General features: G+C 47.1%; 1 protein-coding gene across 5 annotated transcripts in view; it reads right to left on the bottom strand.

Annotated features, from left to right (window-relative positions):
- Nucleotides 1-6,290: 6,290 nt before the first annotated feature.
- Nucleotides 6,291-18,871, bottom strand: part of KPNA6 (karyopherin alpha 6 (importin alpha 7)) — a 58,791-nt gene continuing 46,210 nt past the window's right edge. For all 5 annotated transcript variants that reach the window (XM_015408101.1, XM_015408103.1, XM_015408102.1 and 2 more), the window contains 5 exons: nucleotides 18,795-18,871; nucleotides 16,331-16,456; nucleotides 15,110-15,237; nucleotides 8,280-8,458; nucleotides 6,291-8,148 (listed from right to left, as the gene is read on the bottom strand). The exon at nucleotides 18,795-18,871 is cut by the window's right edge and continues 1 nt beyond it. In XM_015408101.1, coding sequence (XP_015263587.1) covers nucleotides 7,961-8,148; nucleotides 8,280-8,458; nucleotides 15,110-15,237; nucleotides 16,331-16,456; nucleotides 18,795-18,871 — 698 coding nt within the window. In that variant the 3' untranslated portion in view covers nucleotides 6,291-7,960. The remainder of the gene's footprint in view (nucleotides 8,149-8,279; nucleotides 8,459-15,109; nucleotides 15,238-16,330; nucleotides 16,457-18,794) is intronic.

The following is an 18,871-nucleotide window of genomic DNA, read 5'->3' as shown; positions in this document are numbered from 1 at the left end:
CTGTTACCTCAGGAACAGAAGAGGATTCTGCGGTAGAAAAGGGTGCAGGACCAGCCAAAGTGGTATATGATTTTAGAGACAGAAAGCTGAAGTAAAGGCAGAAGGACTTGGAAAATGGCCTTTTGAAGCGAAGAATAAGAAGATGATCAGAGACTTCTCTTATAACAACTAACAAAATAACATATAAATAGCAAACTGTTATAAGCAAGAACTCTACAAGTATATTGTGACACTAACATTTTTACTAACAGTGAAAAGATCTCCTCCTCTTGGGGTTTTAGTTTAGTGTGGCTTGCTTTCCTTTATCCTTAGTTGTAGTTCCTTCCTTGATATTTCTTTGTAGTTTTTGTAGTAGTTGCAAAATAAAAAAAATTCCCTCCGGGGATTCAAAAAAAGAAGAAGAAGCTACCGGAGTTGGTGGCAGGAGCGGTGCAGCGGGAGGTACAGTGCTTAGTGCTGGCACCGCCAGTGTGCCAAGCTCCAGCGCTGTTGCATGTCCCTTTTGCCCCCCTGAGGAACCCTACCCAGGCCCCTCAGGGACTGTGGTGCCTGCACAACCTTGCCGGGACGTGCACCGACCAACGGAATCCCTGGAGGCAACATTTGATGGGACTCCCGAGAAACTGCCTTTCTTTGTGGTTCATGCCCAGAAATTTGTTGTGAATTGGGCCACCTATTTCCCAATGAAGAGCGCCGGGTGGACTATATCACATCCTGGCTGAGGAACGAGGCAGCAGACTGGTATGTGGGTCTGCACAACACCGACGGGCTGGAGCTCAGGTCGGTGGATGCGTTTATGTGGGCTCTCCGTGCACAGTACGAGGACCCGAACGCTGGCAAACACGCTCGAGCATTCCTACGCACCTTCAAACAGGGCAAGTTGTCGGTCCAAGTGTACACGGAGGAGTTCAAACGCCTGGATGCCAAGATTTGGGGGTGGCCCGATGAAGTCCTAGCCGAGCAGTATCGCTTACATCCCGAGGAGCAAGAGACAGTCCTCCACAGCATCCATCCAGTGGCCCTCAACACGTGGATAAGTGACGCAGCGGATGCGGAGACCCATTGAGGACCATCAAGATCAATAACGCGACCACCGTGGGTAAGACCATCCTGCCCGTTTTCCTATGGTCCTGGGTAGCCCATGGCTCTACAACCACAATCCCTACATTTTATGGGATGAGGGGGTGGTTAAGTTTATCTCCCCTAAGTGCCAGAAGCACATACGGGAGGAACCATGTGGGGGAGCCCCTCCAAATGAGCCTGTGCGGGCTTGCCTGGCTAAGGAGGAGTTGAACTCTATTCCTTCAGAATACCGAGACCTAGCACGGGTGTTTGAGGAAGAGGAGGCAGACGAATTGTCACCTGACAGACACTCTGATTGCACGATTGAATTAATCCCGGACAAAAAGTTGCCCAAAGGCAAACTCTATGCAATGAGTCCAGGGGAAAAGGAGGAATTGCAGAAATTTATTGATAAAAATCTGGCGCGTAGTTTCATCTGACCTGCGTCATCCCCTTTTGCGGCCCCGGTTTTGTTCCAGAAGAAAAAAGATGGTGGGCTGAGGTTATGCACGGACTACAGGGGTTTGAATGCAGTTTCTACCACGAACGCATACCCCCTGCCCCTTATGAAGGATCTCCTGGCCGAGGTGGCTAAGGGGAAATCTTCTCCAAACTTGATCTCAGGGATGACTACTTCCAAGTCCGCATAAAAGCAGGGGATGAATACAAGACCGCTTTTAACATGCCGTTGAGGCAGTTCGAATACTGGGTGATGCCGTTCGGACTTCAAGGGGCCCCTGGGGTCTTTTATGAACCTCATCAATGAAGTGTTACACAAGCACCTGTTCAAGGGGGTGATTGTTTACCTTGACGATTTCCGAATTTTATTTATTATATTTATACCCCACCCATCCTTCGAACAGGCTCAGAGCGGCCTACAAACCCCTGATAAACCTTCCCACATCAACCTAGTGCGGGAGGTCCTCCAAACGTTACACAAGCATGAACTGTTCGCTAAACTATCCAAGTGTGAGTTTTATTGCCCTGAAGTAGACTTCCTGGGATACCACATTTCCCCCAGGGGTTTAGAAATGGATCCAGCCAAGGTGCGGGATTTGGTGGGGTGGGAACCCCCTCGAACCCGGAGGCAACTACAAACATTCCTCAGGTTCACAAATTTTTACCGGTCCTTTCTGGTGAACTTTGCTCAGGTGAACCCACTGCTCACGGATTTATTAAGGACTAAGGGGAAGGGTCTGGAGTGCACTTGCCCTGGGGCTAAGCTGAACTGGACTAAAGATTGCCAAGAGACGTTTGATCGTCTCAAAGCCCTTTTCACGTCGGAACCCGTGCTGACTCACCCAAACGAACTTAAAAAAATTATTGTACGAGTTGACGCTTCGGATGTGGCTACGGGTGGCGTTATTTTGCAAGAGGGGAGAATGGAAAACTCAATCCCCTAGCCTATGTCTCCCGGAAATTTAACGACACTGAACGTAATTGGTCGGTTTGGGACAAGTAGGCGGGAGCTATCAAATTAGTGCTCTCTACCTGGAGACACTGGTTGGAGGGGGCGAGGGCCCCGTTTGAAGTGTGGACTGATTATAAAAACTTGGAGGTGATGCTCACACCTCGGAATCTGAATGCTAAACAGTACACTGGCCTGATTTCTTTTCCAAGTTTAATTTCACCTTGCACCATTTCCCAGGGAAATCTAATTCTTTGGCCAATGCACTGTCCTGCCTCCCTCAACACAATAGCCAATGGGAGGGGGTACTCGATTCCATGTTCACACCTTCACAATTGGGAAGGACAGTGCTGACACGCGGCCAAGCGCCCAGAGCCCCCGTGACTGCATCCGGGTGGGAAATAAAGTTTGCCTCCGCCCTTTCTGATGCCGACCGCGCCAAATTGGGGGAGGAGGGGGATGTGGAGGAACGGGAAAATAGCTGTTGGTATCGTGGCCATAAACTATTAGTTCCTTTGGCATTAAGGGGTGAAATTATAGCTACCATCCATGGAACGAAACTTGCGGGACATTTGGGGTTTGTCAAATCTTTGCACTTGCTACAATGACAATTCTGGTGGCCTGGAATGTGGAAAGACCTTTCCCTGTTTGTTCAGTCATGCCAAACCTGCATCATGTGCAAACCTCACCCGGGGAAGCCCCTAGGACTATTGCAACCTCTTCCCACCCCAGGGAGACCATGGGAAGTGGTTTCTATGGATTTCATCACAGATTTACCTCCTAGCAAGGGGAAAACTGTTATTTTGGTGGTAGTGGACCTCTTTTCGAAACAGGCTCATTTTATCCCATTTAAGTAGTTGCCAACGGCCGCCTCCTGGCTAAGGCGTTCCTTCAGCACATATTCCGTCTCCATACTTTGCCGCGGAAGATAACTCTCAGACCGCAGAACGCAATTTGTTTCTAAGTTTTGGGGTGAACTAATGAAACTGTTGGGGGTAGAATGGGGGCTCAGTAGTGTTTACCACCCCGAGACTGACGGGCAAACTGAACGTGTCATTCAAACCCTTGAACAATACCTTTGGTGTCTTACTTTCAACAGGACGATTGGGAGGGGCTTCTTCCCCTGGCTGAATTTTGCTGTAACAATGCTTGTCATTCATCCACTGGGGTGTCTCCTTTCATGGCAGTTTATGGTTATGAGGCCCCACCTCTCCCATTCCTGCCTGACGATCCGCTCCTAGCGGGGGAGTGGTGCTAGCGCCTGAAAAATGCCTGGCCACTGTTATGTAAAACTTTGGATGCAGCTAAACAAGCCTGCAAGGTTCAGGCTGATAAAAAACGGTCTGATTGTTGGGATGTACAACCAGGGGACTCTACGTGTCGACCAAAAATATTAAAGGGCTCCATTCCAGTCGAAAGCTGGGGTGGAAATATGTGGGGCCATTTAAAGTTGTACGTAAGATCAATGAGGTGGCTGTGGAATTTGATTTACCTAAAAATCTGAGACATTTGCATCGCGTTTTCCATTTCATCCTTCTCCGCCGTGATCCCGGGCCAAATGTTTGGTGTCCGCAACAACCCTGCCCCTCCCCCCTGCTCATGCAAGGTGAACCGCATCATAAAGTTGCTGATATCTTGGATTCTAAGCTGAAACGTAATAAACTGTTTTATTTGATTGAACAGAAGGACTTTGGACCACAACACAGAGAATGGGTGGCGGAGAAACATGTTTCCGCCCCCTGCCTTCTCAAACGCTTCCACCGCTGCTTTCCGGAGAAACTGGGGGGGGCACGTTGGGAGGGGCAGGATGTCAGGTAGCCCTGTCATGGATCTGGAATGCGGAGGGGACTTCCTCCTCCTCGTTCCCAGCTCTACCCTGTCCAGCTACTGTATGCTATCTCAGGCTTGACCTTGTAGTCTCCAGCTGCAATTACGAGGCTGGGAACACTTGCTAGCTAGCTAGCTCGGCCATGCGTGGCAACTGTAACCATTGGCTTCTGCTCACTGGGGGGGACGTTTGATTTCACTGTAAGTCGGAGACCCTTATACTGTAGGTTATTCCTGACACAAGCTTTATACGTGATCATTAGTATTGGATCCATCAATAAACACTTATCTTCTTCTGAAGCCTTGTGTGTGGTGTGACCTGACTAACGACCCTGACAAACATCAGTTTAGCACAGTATATTTACTGCTAATCTATCCTGTAAAGTTTGTTGAGTGGGAAATTATTCACTTAACTATAAATATGTTCAAGGTACAATTATATATAGACAATGCTTTAGAGCTGGTGTGCTTTTGTTCTTGAACTATAATTTATCTTTTAGCAACAGAGTCACCAAAAACAGAGAGACCGAGAGAAAAAAAAAAGCCTTCTTTGTCCAGGCACCCATGGCAGAACAAAGCCTAGCTTAAGAATTGGAGACTTTAATTTCCTTGTACTCAGTAACTGAAGCAACCCAAGTAGCCAGCTTAGCCTGAACTTGTCAGATCTTGAAAACTTAGCTGGGTTGGCCATGGTTAGTCCTTAGATGGGAGACCACAAAGGAAGACTGGGGCTGCTATGCAGAGGAAGGCAATGACAAACCACTTCTGCTTGTCTCTTGCCTGGAACGCCCTGCGAAAGGAGTCACCATGAGTCAGTGGCACATTCTTCTTCAAAGAATAAGGCCTGATTTAAAGTAGATAGCGAAAGCACTCAGTAGCCAGGCCATTCCCACAGTGACTCTATTAAACTGAGATGGGATACCTGCCACGTAGGTGCATTGCATGGGTTGTAGCAGACCATTTTAAAATACACACTGAGGGGGCACAAAAGGATTTGCCTCAACAAATGGCACATTTAAGTTGGGTCTAAACACTATGCTGCAATGAAGACCAATGCTATCTCTAGCCAGGACAGTGTGTACTCTACTCTTTAAAAAATAAAATTCTTGTCTTGCATGATGTAGAGAAACACCTGGAAGTTGAGCTTCTAGAGGGAAGGATGCAGTGCTTTACAGACCAGATAGGTTCGCACATGGCTTTCTGAGCCTACCTCAGGCCTCGACAAAAAAAAATTGACTTTAGGGATCCACCCCAAAAATTCAGGAGCACAACTTATTTTTCAGTCTTCAGGGTTTTATATTTTTGTTATGTCCATACTTTCTAATTATTGCTACCACAAAACCTAATCCCAAATTCTCCACAGTGTTTTGTCATTTTTTTTGAAGCTACAACAAAAGTGTCGTAGTATATAAATAAATATGGGGTATCCGCCGTACTCATCAAAACAAACAGCTATCCCTCACCTAAAATAAGCTTTGTACTTGTGAGAATGAGCAAGAGGCACTCGCAATAAATGACTGAAGAAAATACTAGGCACCACAATGAATCTCTTAGGAACCACGGCACCTGAGATATGTCGAACCCTGGCCTATCTAAAACTATTTTTGGTGAATGGTTGTTCCCCTGCCTAAAGAACCCTCCAAAGGGAGGGCATGAGTCCTGCAACATCTCACTGAATGACAATTCCCAGGATTCTTTGGAAGAAGCTGTGACAGTTCATACAGAAACAGCAGTTTAAAAGTGAAACCAAGTGTAGAAGCCAGTGCTGTAGAGCAGCCACAGCCAATACAAATACAAGTACTTTAGTGGGTCAAACTGCAAACCCTAGTATGAAATTGTATACCTTGATCGACTCATGTACAGCCTCAGTCCTAATCTACAGACCCTACTGCACAGAGCTGTTGAGACACACAGTTTTGCTCACTGAAGTGCTAGATACCAGTAGCAACATTGAGGCGGGAAGGAAGAACTTTCACTCCAGACATATCTGGCTTGCAGTTATTGAATGCACAGATGTAGTTTATTAATTTCCTTGGCATTTTTTTCTAAACAATGAAGAGCAAATCTCTGTTACAAAATACAGCCCAAGGCTTCACCTCCAATTCCTCATCTGCTTGAATGTCTGTTTTTGAAAGCTGTGGGAACCCTGAATTCAGACCTTGGAGAGCAAGAAGGGGAATATGTGCATACAGTAAGCTTCTATTAAGACACCTGAAGGGGTCCCCTCCCCTACCCCAGAAATGAATTTATGGATTGCCTGATGAGACTAACATCCAGCCTTATCCAAATAAGCTCCGCCCATTTACGAAGCAGGTGGCTCATACAGTACATAAATGAGAACAGCCATGTTTCTCGGCAGGCCTGCCACATAGTATCCCGTTTTTCTCTTACAAGGATTTTATAATCCCCCCCATACTTCTGAAGACCAAATTAGACAACTATCTATGTGTATATATAATATATAAAAAATACAGAACTTTTGACTTCTTCATTTTGAAGTAAAATGCACACGATACAGTTGTGAGCAGGAGGTAATTCTGAGAGAACAGGCCACTTGGCTATTTGAATAAACAGAGTAAATTATGCCACCGAATGTAGCTAATATCACTCTCCACAAGAAAAAAAAAAGTGTCTGTCCCCACTGCAACTGTCCAAGGGTGTGGGGAGGGACGAGGGACATGAACAACAACAACAAAAAGCTTCCATAAGTTTTGAAATTTTTTCTTCAAGTAAAGATGCAAGATGGGGTTTCTTCCACCAGTTTCCAACACTTCAGTCAGTAGCAAATTAAGTGAAGCCCACTTTCACAGCAGCTGTGCTTCAAGTCCTTTTATCACGTGCCTCCCCTTCATACTGGACCTTTAGGGGCTGGAGGGGGCAGGACTTACTCCTTTGAACAGTTCAAAAAAATCCCCCACCCCACCAAGGATACAGTCTTGTGAACACGTGGTGGGGTATGATGGGAGCTGTCCAACTTTTCCTGTATCTGTCAAGAGGGATGTTTTTAACAATGGGACATGAGGAAGAAGATTGTGGCTGAAACCAGGCCCACATTCCTTGAAAGGTGCTGTTTGGCAAGAGGATTTTCCAAAAAAGAAAAAGAAAAAGTGAGGGCCAAAGCAGTGCTTTTGGCAGATTAAGGAGAGTCTTTAATAAAAATTAACATGTGCAAAAAAGTATTTTAAATAGTTGAGCCCACACGTCCATGGTTAGACTCCTCGGCTCCAGTGTGTGTCATTTTGCCTTCTCCCACTGAAAAGTGTCATGTCTCAAGTACCCAAGTGAAGAGCCACAACGTTTGAGGAAAAGCCACCACAGAAAAGGAGAGGGGGAAACACACGTGCTAAAAGGTGTAACAAATTTACACCTCTTCTTTCATCCACCTCAGCCCCTGCTTTTGACACACTGTGGAGCAACAAAAGAAGAAAAAACATATATGTACTGTGTGTGTGTGTGTATAAGAATCTCTCCTCCTCCTCATGAGAGCAAAGCATTACTGCCAGGTGTTGGTGAAAGAGAAAACTGTTTGTAACCGGTGGAGTGGGTGCTTTGCAGCCTTGCATTCAGCAGACAAGAGAACAGGGGCTGGGAGATGGAAGGCTCTCTGTGGTTAGCTACCCAGCAAAGTTATGGTGTTTCCCCAAAAAACATTCTCAGCACATGTTATAGCTGGAAGCCTTCCATGGGGGCCTCTGGCTGCTGGAAGATGAACTGCTGCTGGTTCTCATCTACCTGGGGAGCCAAATTGGAGTCATCGTCCTCAATACCAAAATAGTGCTCAATCAGGTCAAAGGCCTTCTGGTAGATCTCTTGGTTTTCATGGCTCTGGAGGAACTCGATTTTATCCAAGCCTGGAGAAAAAACACATTTTTGCCCCCACAATTAACAAAAAAGTATTCACAAATCAGGATAAACACATAACGTATTTTTACATAAAGAAATTCACCATGGCCACTAGTTTCACACCTGCTCTCAGACTCACCGTATGCTTCCTCGATGAGGCTACAGTAAGGGTTGATGCCGTTGCTGCTCTGCTTGGCCTCTTGCTCACCCAGTCGCAAAATGTTCTCCAAGCCATTGAGAGCCACTTGAACAATCTTAGAGTCCATGACCGTCAGGAGGTCACAGAGTGGCTTGATGCAGCCCAGATTTACCAAATACCTGGAAAGAGAGAAAGTCACAAACGGGTCAGACCCTGAAATTTGAAGATTACCTTAGGATACCACCTTGCCAATGCCATGACAAACAGGGTAGATTGATTCTACAAATTTAAAAAGCCAGCAAACTAAGACTGAATCACTAAAGCTGCTGGGGGGAGGGGGGAAGCATCCAGGTTGTCAAGTTTATGTTGCTGTGCAGATTTTCCGGTCTTGGCGATCGCCATGGCAGTTGCTTTCCCCTGGACCTCCGGGAGAAGCCTGCCAGTGCCCACAGCTGGGAGGGGGCGCGATCATCCACGCCACCTCAGGAGCCCGAGTGAAAGGCTCCAAGCCATGGGGCGCTAGAGAGCCCCCCTCTGGCCAGACAAGCCGGTGAGGGGGGGCTACTCCAAGCCCTGACAGTCCCGCTGTGGAGCATCCCGTATGGGAACAAGATCAGCACACCAGAGCAAGCATTTGGTGATCAAGCGATTTCAGACACAAGCAAACAATAGTTGAAAATGTGAGGAAAAGAAGGAAATACAGAGACTTGGTTTTATTTCTACAAAACCACAATGTCTGCTACAGATGGCTAACACTCGAGGGATTAATCTTTAGATATGCAAATAGAAAAGAAAGGATTGACTCTGTTGAAAAGGCTTGCGAGTTTTTGCGTCAACATAGCAGCCCAGCAGGAGAAGGTGCGACCAATGCTGCCAAAGAAAGCGAAGAAGAAGGAGAGGCTGGATCTTCCGAAGACTCTGACTCTAAATTGGGGACTGCTGCCCCCAAACAAAGCTATCAATTGAAACACAGAAGGGGAGGGGAATAGATTGTTAATCTACTCTGGAGTATCTAAAACAAGTATATTGTATATCTTTTTACAGTCTTTTTATGAAACTAGAATTGTTGATGAATATCTAAATATTTAAATAGATAGATGATCATTTTCAACGAAAATTAACTTGTGTTTAAGCTTAAAGGTAATTTTGCAAATGTATGTATGATCACCATCTCTTGGGTTTTGAGAGGGTTTTCTTTACTTTCTCCCTTAGATTGTAGTTTCCCTTTCCTAATTTTCTCTTTGTAGTTATTAAAAAAGCAATTAAAAAAAAATCCCCTTCAGGGGGCCAAAAAAAGAAGAAGTTTATGTTGCTGTGCTTCTACATCCCAGGCCTATTCCTCATGGAAAAACAGGTTGCTTACCTGTAACTGATGATATTCAAGTGGTCATCTGTGCAGTACCACACATGGGATGGGCGCCTGTGCACGATCTCGATCGGAGAACATTCCAGAGCTTGCCTCAGGAGTCTTTTTGGTGGGCTTTCTTCCCGCTCTGGGGAGCAGACACGCACTGTGCATGCCTGAAGCGGGGGAGAGAGTTGCCTCCCACCCAGTTCCTTCGACCACTACAGGTAAGTCCCATCAACTCAAGGTAAGTGAACAGGAGATGCCAGCAGTGGGGAAGGCTGGGTGAGACTGTGGTACTCCACAGATGGCGACTCGAAGATCATTAGTTACAGATAAGCAACCTGTTTATCTTTGTCATGGTCTCTGTGCAGTCCCACACATGGGTGATTAGAAGAGCTGAACCAGATGGAGGAGTGAGCTGGCAGCTGGAAGAGACAATAAACAGGTTAGGACATAGCAGTATGATTTCAATTTACAGGTCCTACCTGAAGAAGCAGAAGGATCAGGCGAAGAGAGATCGGAGCACCGCCTGGCCAAATGCAGCATCCCGTTGAGCTCGAACGTTGAGTGCATAGTGGGACACGAAGGTCGATGTCGAGAACCACGTAGCCACAGCACTGATGTCTTCCAATGGGACACGGGCTAGGAAGGCCGTAGAAGTCGAAAGTGCTCTTGTGGAGTGAGCAGTTATACAGGCGGGTACGGGTTGGTTTGCCAACTCATAGCAAAGGGCTATGGTAGAGGTAACCCATTTCGACAGTCTTTGAGAGGAGATTGGCTCACCTTTTGATGGAGAACCATAGGCAACAAAAAGCCTTGGAGACTTTCGAAAAGGCTTTGTTCGATGGAGATAAAAGGAGAGCGCCCTCCGAACATCGAGGCTGCGCAGGGCTCTCTGAGGTGCGACAGCCAGGTTCCGAAAGAAAGTAGGTAAAACAGAAGACTGAGATAGATGAAAGGCCGAAACGACTTTAGGTAGAAAGGATGGATCTGGCCGGAGAACTACCTTTTCCTTGAGGAAAATTGTACATGGGGGGTCTGCACGCAAGGCAAAAAGTTCCCCTACCTGGCAGGCCGTAGTAATAGCAATTTAAAACGCCGTCTTCCACAAGAGGAGTCAAAGATCCACCAAAGCCATCAGCTCAAATGACTTAGCTATGAGTTGTGTCAAAGCTAGAGACAGACTCCATGAAGGCACAATCGACTTTCAAGGTGGGCAGAGACGAAGGAGCCCCTTAAGGAAAGACTTTGTCAAGCAATGTGAAAAGACAGTAGAGCCCTGTATTAAGGGGTGATATGCTGAGATGGCAGCCAGGTGTACTCTTAGAGAAGAGTATGCAAGGCCGGAGTCCATCAAGGACACAATGTAGGAGAAAATCTCCCATAGAGAGGCGTGAGTCGGATCGAAGGAGTGTTGCAAGGCATGACATGGGAACCTCTTCCACTTCAGACAATAGGTATTGTGGGTAGTCGGTTTCCTTGCATTGAGCAATACATTTGACACCTCAGGATCTTCCACGCCGTCAGCCTGATGAAGGTAGGGTTGTGGTGGAGGATCCAACCTCGATCCCTGGACAGAAGATCCGGCACACGAAGGGGATGACAGAACCATCCGTTGGAGAGACGGAGGAGGTGTAGGAACCACACTTGGGGTGGCCACCAAGGGGTGATGAGGATGCAGGAGGTGGCGTTGGCCACAATCTTTTGAAGCACCCTGGAGATTGAGAGGAAACGGGGGGGGGGATAAAATAGGGTCCCCGTCCATCTGTGAAGGAACGCATCTCCCAGAGACCAGGCGGACGGCGAACCTCGGGTGAAGAAGAGGTGACAGTGGGCATTCTCCAAGGTAGCAAAACTGTCAACGGTCGGGCAACCGAACTCAAGGAAGACAGGTAGATACCGGGGATGGAGGGACCATTCATTGTCTTGTGGGACCGAGCGGCTGAAAAGATCAGCGTCTACATTCTGAATGTCAAGGCTGTGTATAGCAGACAGCATGATGGAATGATGAAGACACCACTTCCAAAGGCGAATCACTGCTGTGCAAAGGTGAAGAGAAGCAGTGCCACCCTGTTTGTTGATGTAAAAAACAGCCATGATGTTGTCCGAGGCAATACGGACAACCTTGCCTAGTATGATCGGGAGGAAGGACCTTAAGGCGAGATGTACCACTCGAAGCTTCAGGAAGTTAATGTGAAGAGTGCTCTCTCGAGGAGACCATATTCCCCGGGCAGACAGCGTTCTGCATTGGGCTCCCCAACCCCAAAGGGAGCCATCTGTAGATAAAGAAATCTCTGGAAGAGGATGTCGAAAGGGCATGCCGGCGAGGAGATGTTGTGGAAGAGACCACCATGACAGGGAGGTCAGTACATGCGCTGGGATCGAGAGCTTCATGTGCCAAGGACTCGATTGAGGATCAAAAACATGAAGGAACCAGAGCTGAAGGGGGCGCATTCTGAGCCTGGTGTTTTGTACGACAGTGGATGTGAAGTAGCCCAGGAGCCTCATGACCGACTGAGCCGATTGCTGGTACATCTGGTGAAGGCGGACACCAGTGTGATTATGTCCGAAGCCCTAGAGTCCGGCAGGAAGGCAGTCTTGGTGGTGGTATCGAGGCGGGCTCCTAAGAATTGGAGAACTTGAACAGGTTGGAGTGCAGACTTCGACAGACTGACGCACAGACCTAAGGTGCGGAGAAGGGCAAGAGTAGAGTGAACGTCGTGGAGAAGTTGGGTCTCCGTAGGAGCCACGAGAAGCCAGTCATTGATATAGGGGTAAAGGACAATCCCCTGACTGTGCAGCTCAGCAGCGACGACTGCCATCATTTTCGTAAAGATCCTGGGGGCCGTAGAGAGGCCAAACAGAAGGACACGGTATTGGTAATTATCGCCTCCAACAGCAAAACATAGGAATTTTCAATGTTGAGGGCGGATGGTAACGTGAAAATAGGCATCTTGAAGATCCATCAACGCCAGCCACCCAGACTTGGGGAGAAGAGGGAGAATTGACTGTAAAGTGACCATTCAACATTTCCTGCAGCAAACAAAACAATTGAGATCTTGAAGATCCATGATGGCCCACAAACCGCCATCTTGTTTGGGAACTAGGAAGTACTTGGAGTAGAAGCCGAGAGTCCGTTGCGCCTCTGGGATGATCTCGATGGCCCCCTTGTGGAGAAGCACGTCTACCTCTAGATGAAGCAATGGATTTGGGGGTGTGATGACAAAGTGAGGAAGGGTCGGGGGCGAAGCGAACTCTATAGCGTGCCCGACCCGTACAATGGTAAGGACCCAGGAGTCGGTGGTAATTTCTTCCCAAGTTGGAGGGAAGGGGAAGAGTCGGGTCCGAATGGGAGGGATGAATGAAGGAGGCGGTGGCAGGAGCTCAAAGTGGTCAAACTGACTGCTTGGGTTGCTGGGGCTTGTTGTCGTGGTCATTGTGGACAGGAGTCATATGATTTTTTCCTCCACTGCGAGGTAGTAGCAGGGGATGGCTGATGTTTATTGTAGTATGGCCTCCATGAACAGTATCGAGCCCTTGGCGTTGAAACAGAAACGCCAAGGTTTCGAGCTTATTTCCTGCTGTCATCGACAGCCTTTAGAGCCACAGCAGGGGTGGAATGAAAGAGTCCTTCACCATCGAAGGGCAGATCCTCTACCTTAATGACGAATGGAGTTGATCTGTTTCTTTGAAATTGCACAAATTTCGGATAAAGCAGCAGACAAAGTAAGGCAATGCTCCTCTGGGACAAATTCAAGAGCTGGACGAACGCAGGATAGTCCCAAGACTCCTTGAGGACCGGAAGGTGGACCGGAAGTAACAAGAGAATTGTCGAAGGTGACAAATCCGCTTGTACTAAGTTATGAACGACATTGGTCACTGCAGGAGTTTCAGTAGAACCCTGCACTTGAAGAGCTGTAGCCATTCGCGTAACAAGCTCCAAATAGACTTTAGGGCCTTCAGTGGGAGATGGAACCCGAGCGATGGGTCTCGTCCTCAATAGGAAGGATATCGGGGTCAAGATCACCAGACACAGAATGGTCAGATACCAAGACCAGAGAAGGTGATCGAAGCGGCTGAGAGACATCAATAGGTGTTTGGTCATCAGTGGAAGGGCAATACCAAGGTTCTAGTGGAGAACACTTCGGGGCATCCACCAACATCGATACATCTGGAGGCTGATTGAGCCCCAGGGAATGGACCGAGGCTACCGAGTGGGAATGCCTGGAATAGGACGAAGTCAGCCGGCCTCCGTAGCGGTCAGTTTGTCTAAACCGGTCATAACGATCTTGGCAAGCGGTAGAAGACCTGGATTAAGAGCAAGGGTAATACGCTCTACAGTGCCTGACATCTGGAGACCAGGATCTATAATCGGATGCCGATCTCGATAGAGAATGCGAACAACAGTAATGGTGTGGTCTGCAAGTACAGTGGGACCTCAACCTGGATCGACTTCGCATGAAATGCTCCCTGTCATCCAAAAGGTATATAGGTATATGGGAGTCTCGGGAGCGAGACCAAGAACTACGATGAGACGAAGAGCACTGGACAGGCGACTTTGAACGCTGCACTGGTGGGATACGCCCTGATGGTCAGGACAAGGTAGGCGTTGGTGTCAGAGGCTGAAGGCTAGGCGGGGCCACAGAAGATACCCCCAGAGTCGATGTCGAGAGACCGGAGATCACTATGGGATTGAGCTTCGGAGCCAAAGTCGACATCGAGGGCTTCGATTTCAGCTTAGCTGGCTTTTTGTCTTTGTGCTTTTTAGACTTATGCTTTAGGGGTTTCGCATTGTCAGAGTGTTTTTGCGGAGCAGAAGACTGGGATGCAACTGAAGACATCGCAGGTCGCAAAGCTGCCTCGAGGAGAGATGTTCGAAGTCAGGCCGCCCTATTTCTGCGGGCCTGACAGGTGAAGTTCGCACAATGAGGACAGGAATCAACCCGGTGAGACTTGCCCAGACAAAACAAACAAAGATCGTGGCTGTCGTTGGATGGAAGTTGGGCTGGGCAACGGTGACACAAAGAATTTTGTTTGCCCCATACAAACACCTCCCTGTACAGAAACGAAAGTGAGGAAAAATAGTAAAGATTTTTGTTTGTTTTTCAGGAAATTAAGAAGAATAAGAAGACGAAACTAGGAGAGAAGTACTCAGCTGAGGCAATTTGAAGAGCGATGCTAGTGAGGTGTGAACACGAAGGTGGTCAAAGAAGAACTGAGTGGAAGGTGGTTCTCTCCCCCGCTCCAGGCATGTGCAGTGCATGTCTGCTCCCCAGGGCGGGAAGAGAGCCCGCCAAAAAGACTCCTGAGGCAAGCTCTGGAATGTTCTCCGATCGAGGTCGTGTGCAGGCGCCCAAACCCATGTGTGGGACTGCACAGAGACCACGACGAAGATCTGCTGGCAACACAAGACAGTACCCATCGCTCAAAAAAGCTGACCATAAAAGACTTGCCCAAGTGGCAAACCAACTTGCCAACCTACTTGATCTGCTCCGGGGTTCCTCCAGATGTAGCATTTGTGATTGCCCATGCAGCCTCTTTTCGTGTCCGGAATTCAGCCTTCTGCAGTATCTCGATCAGCACTGGGAAAATGTTGGCATCTATGACAGCCTGGAATGGGGGGGGGGGGGGAAGAGAAATATATGACACTCCTGTACTGATGAACTTACTGCTCCCTCCAAGCTATCCATCCACTTGCTCTGCTCCATATCCAATCACTCCATTGCCTTCTCTTGCTGTAGGCTGACCTGCATAGGCTCATGCAAAGGACTGTGGAATTTGTGCATGTTTTTGTAAGCTGACATTTTACTACTCTAAAAGTTGTTCTTTAATTTAAATGAAGCAATAAAATACTTTGAGAACATCACATGGTCTTTTGGTCATTACCCTCGGCATGTATCAGAATTGAGCCTCTGCTCTTTTCAGTTGCCCCACTTGTGTACAATGTTGCTTTACCATTTTTGCCATACCTCATCTGGAGACGGTAACCCCATGAAGCCCCAAAGGAGGCAATGCATGTGAACAACTGTTTAGTTTGTTACAGATTGGATCCCTCCCCATCTCCTCCCTGTCCAGGAAGTTCATACTCCAAAGTTATGCCAGAGAGTCATGCCATTTCAGAACCCACCGTATACTTATTAATAGCACATTTCATAGCTTTTGCTCCACTTGTTTCTAGTGCAAATAGCTCTCCCAAACAACATTTCTTGCAACATCACACGGCTAGTGACCAGTGTTCCCTCTAAGCTGAGTTAGTGTGAGCTAGCTCACAGTTTTTTAGCCTCTGGCTCAAACATTTTTGTCTCAGCTCAGGAAGGAGGGCTCCAGAGCAAACTAATTTATGCAGTAGCCAAATCGCTCACTCAAAACTATAATGCCAAAGAGCTCACAAAGTAGAGTACTTGCTCACAAGACTCCACAGCTTAGAGGGAACATTGCTAGTGACTAAGGTGCTTCATCAACATGAATGCCATTCAACACCAGGCTGGAATTTAAATGGGAAATTGCAGAGAAATAATTTCATCAACCAGATTGTTGGGGAAACATCTGTGGACAGGGTGAGTGTACTGCCAGGAAACAGGAGCAGGGCAAACTGCCACCATCGCAATAGGGCCAGTAACAGGATAGGTAGACCTAAAGTCTCAAAACTGAAACATCTGCCTCGGAATGTGCCATAGGTGCCTCCTTATGTGTGAAGTTGTACCTGTATTTGAGCCCTGTTTCCTGCTGTGACGTTGGAGATTGTCCAGCAAGCTTCTTTCCGGATTGACTCTTTGGGACTGCTGAGTAGATGAAGGAGGCAAGGAAGAGCTGAGCAATTCAGAATCACCTAAGAAAAGAAAGCCATTAGCTACAGGGAAATTGTTCCTCTAACCTACCCAAATTACACGAAGTACCCTCTCCTAAGGCTTGGACAGAAAGCTGTTTGCAGTGTTAACCACAAGTTCCAGATATAAGAGACATTTCAGCTTTCACTCTATCAAGACAAGCAGCCACCCCTTGAAATTAAGCCAGCATTAGAGGGGCATCTGATGGCACTTGCACAGCTCCTTACAGAAGCCCAAACTGTATTTTTCTCCTTGATCACTACTATGTTGCATAACTAGACAATTATACCACATTTACTTGAAAGGAAGACAACCTGCCCCCCAAAAGGAGAAGGTTATGCATAAAAGCAGATTATGCTAAAGTTAAAATGACCCTCCTAAGAAAAAGGTAGCAATATATAAACAAAGTTTTTATTACATAGTAATCAATATATAATATAGATTAAAGTAGTAAATTACATTCACTTTTTGTACCTCATTGTATTGCAACTGCTCATAGGTATCACTGGATCACACAAAGGCAACAGACTGGCTTTCTAACCTCTTCCCCAAACACTAGAACTACTAAGCAACAGTTCAGATAACGTCCAACTGGCAGTAAAATCCTAAACAGAATTACACCCTTCAAAATCCATTGAAATCTGTGAAGAAATGCATTTTTCCTGGAAGTTTTGAAATGAGCAAAGTCTGTGCATTTTTACAGGATTTTTTTTCCCTCTGGGCAGAGAACGGGGTGGGGATAAGCCAGTTCAATTGCTTCTCAGACATACCTCTAATAGACCTGGCAGGAACAATAATGGATGGGTCAAGCTCTCCCCCTTCCCCCAAGCAGGGAACAGAGATTTGGAGGTGTTAAATGCTAGAGAGTCTTCAGGAAGGAGATGCCTGCAGATCTCCAGGAAAAGTCTCTTTGACTGGGCATGACCTAGTCAGTGGGTAAAGAAACAGATTTGATAAAAACTCCTTGCAGCAGGAAGGAGGTCTCTTTTCCTTGGGTGCTGAGTCCATGAACAGACACAGACCTCTCCACTGGGAAGGCAACCATTGACCATGTGCTCGCCTAAAGAGCTGGAGCAAGCTTTAAGGTAATGCGACTCTGCAGAGACTTGTAACTTCCTAAGCTAAGGAGCCTGTCCTATATTTTAACATCTGATAGGGCACGTATAGAGAGAGGGGCAGAGGAATCGCATTTTACCCATTTCTTTTGCAACCCTTGCTCAATCTAGTGCTGTGCTAAAAGTAGGCTTGTGAATATTTTCTTTTTAATAAATGCTTTATAACTTTTGGTGCTGGCAGGGGTTCTTTGTACCACATAGACCTCCACTGACATGCTATTTTAAAAGGAGCACCACGGGGAAGGCAGGCAGTTTGCAAGTGGCTATTCCTCCTGGGGCGCACAAGGCTGTAAACTGTCCCTGTGGTGATTCGGTGCTGGGCAGCGGGAGACACAGAGGCAAGGCCTCGGATCTTGGAAGCTGGGAGTCCTAACCCTCCCAGTGAGAAATTCTGTACAAACGTCAGGTGGTGGTGCTGGGCTACCCTAGAGTGGAAGAAAAGCCCTTCCAGGGATTGAAAAAGCCCTAGGAAGACAGGGCAGAATAGGGCCTGCAAGCCAGAGCAAGCACGTTCTGCCACAAAATCATTGGGCTTAGAAGGGTATAAATGTGCTGAATCCCCTCCCTACAGGTCACAATACTTTCCATAAGCTAGGAAGTCACACATTTCACTTTTCCAACATAAGGTGTTATATTTCTATCTAGCAGGACATTTAAAATCAATGCTTTTCCCTTCCCTATCTAAAATGTCCACAAATTTGTAACAGCTATAACTCACGTTGTGCTAAGCTGCTGTAACCCCCCCCCCCTTTTAGTTTCTCTCTCCTCAGGGGGAGGAGAGCAGAACTACTAGACAACTCCAACTTGAAACACAAAGGAAGAAGCAACAGTATTATTCTGAGCCAGAAACATGGGTCAGTAGAAGAGTAACTACCCACTGTTCTTACCACTTCTTACCATTTGCCAGGCAAGGAACTGCAGTGTCTAAAGCTAGCCAGGGAGTCCTCTTTCTCAGCTTGAAACTCAAAGCACTTTGAAAGGCAGTGTTTGCAGATACAGTGTTGCTTTTACTGCCACCCCTCTCTGCTGGTGAATGAGCTGGTAAGCTTTCTCTAAACCTCTCCCTATGCACACATGAATCACTTCTCAGGCTCAGCAGATCTGTACACCCAAATGGAAGACACCCCCCCCACCTCTCTTTTAGAAAGCCAAAACACAGTGAAAAATAGTCATCTTCCTCTCAAATAAATTCAGTAGGTTCCAGAACCTGGGTCTATTTTATCACCTGAGTCTGGATGTCATCCCCTGTCACAATATTGCCAACAGCTCGCAGAGCTGGAGAAGCCACCTTGTAATCACTGT

Source organism: Gekko japonicus, unplaced genomic scaffold, assembly GCF_001447785.1.
Source record: "Gekko japonicus isolate JY-2015 unplaced genomic scaffold, Gekko_japonicus_V1.1 scaffold36, whole genome shotgun sequence".
NCBI lineage: Eukaryota > Metazoa > Chordata > Lepidosauria > Squamata > Gekkonidae > Gekko > Gekko japonicus.
The sequence above is the reverse complement of the archived record's forward strand: the minus strand, read 5'-3'. Positions and strand labels throughout refer to the sequence as shown.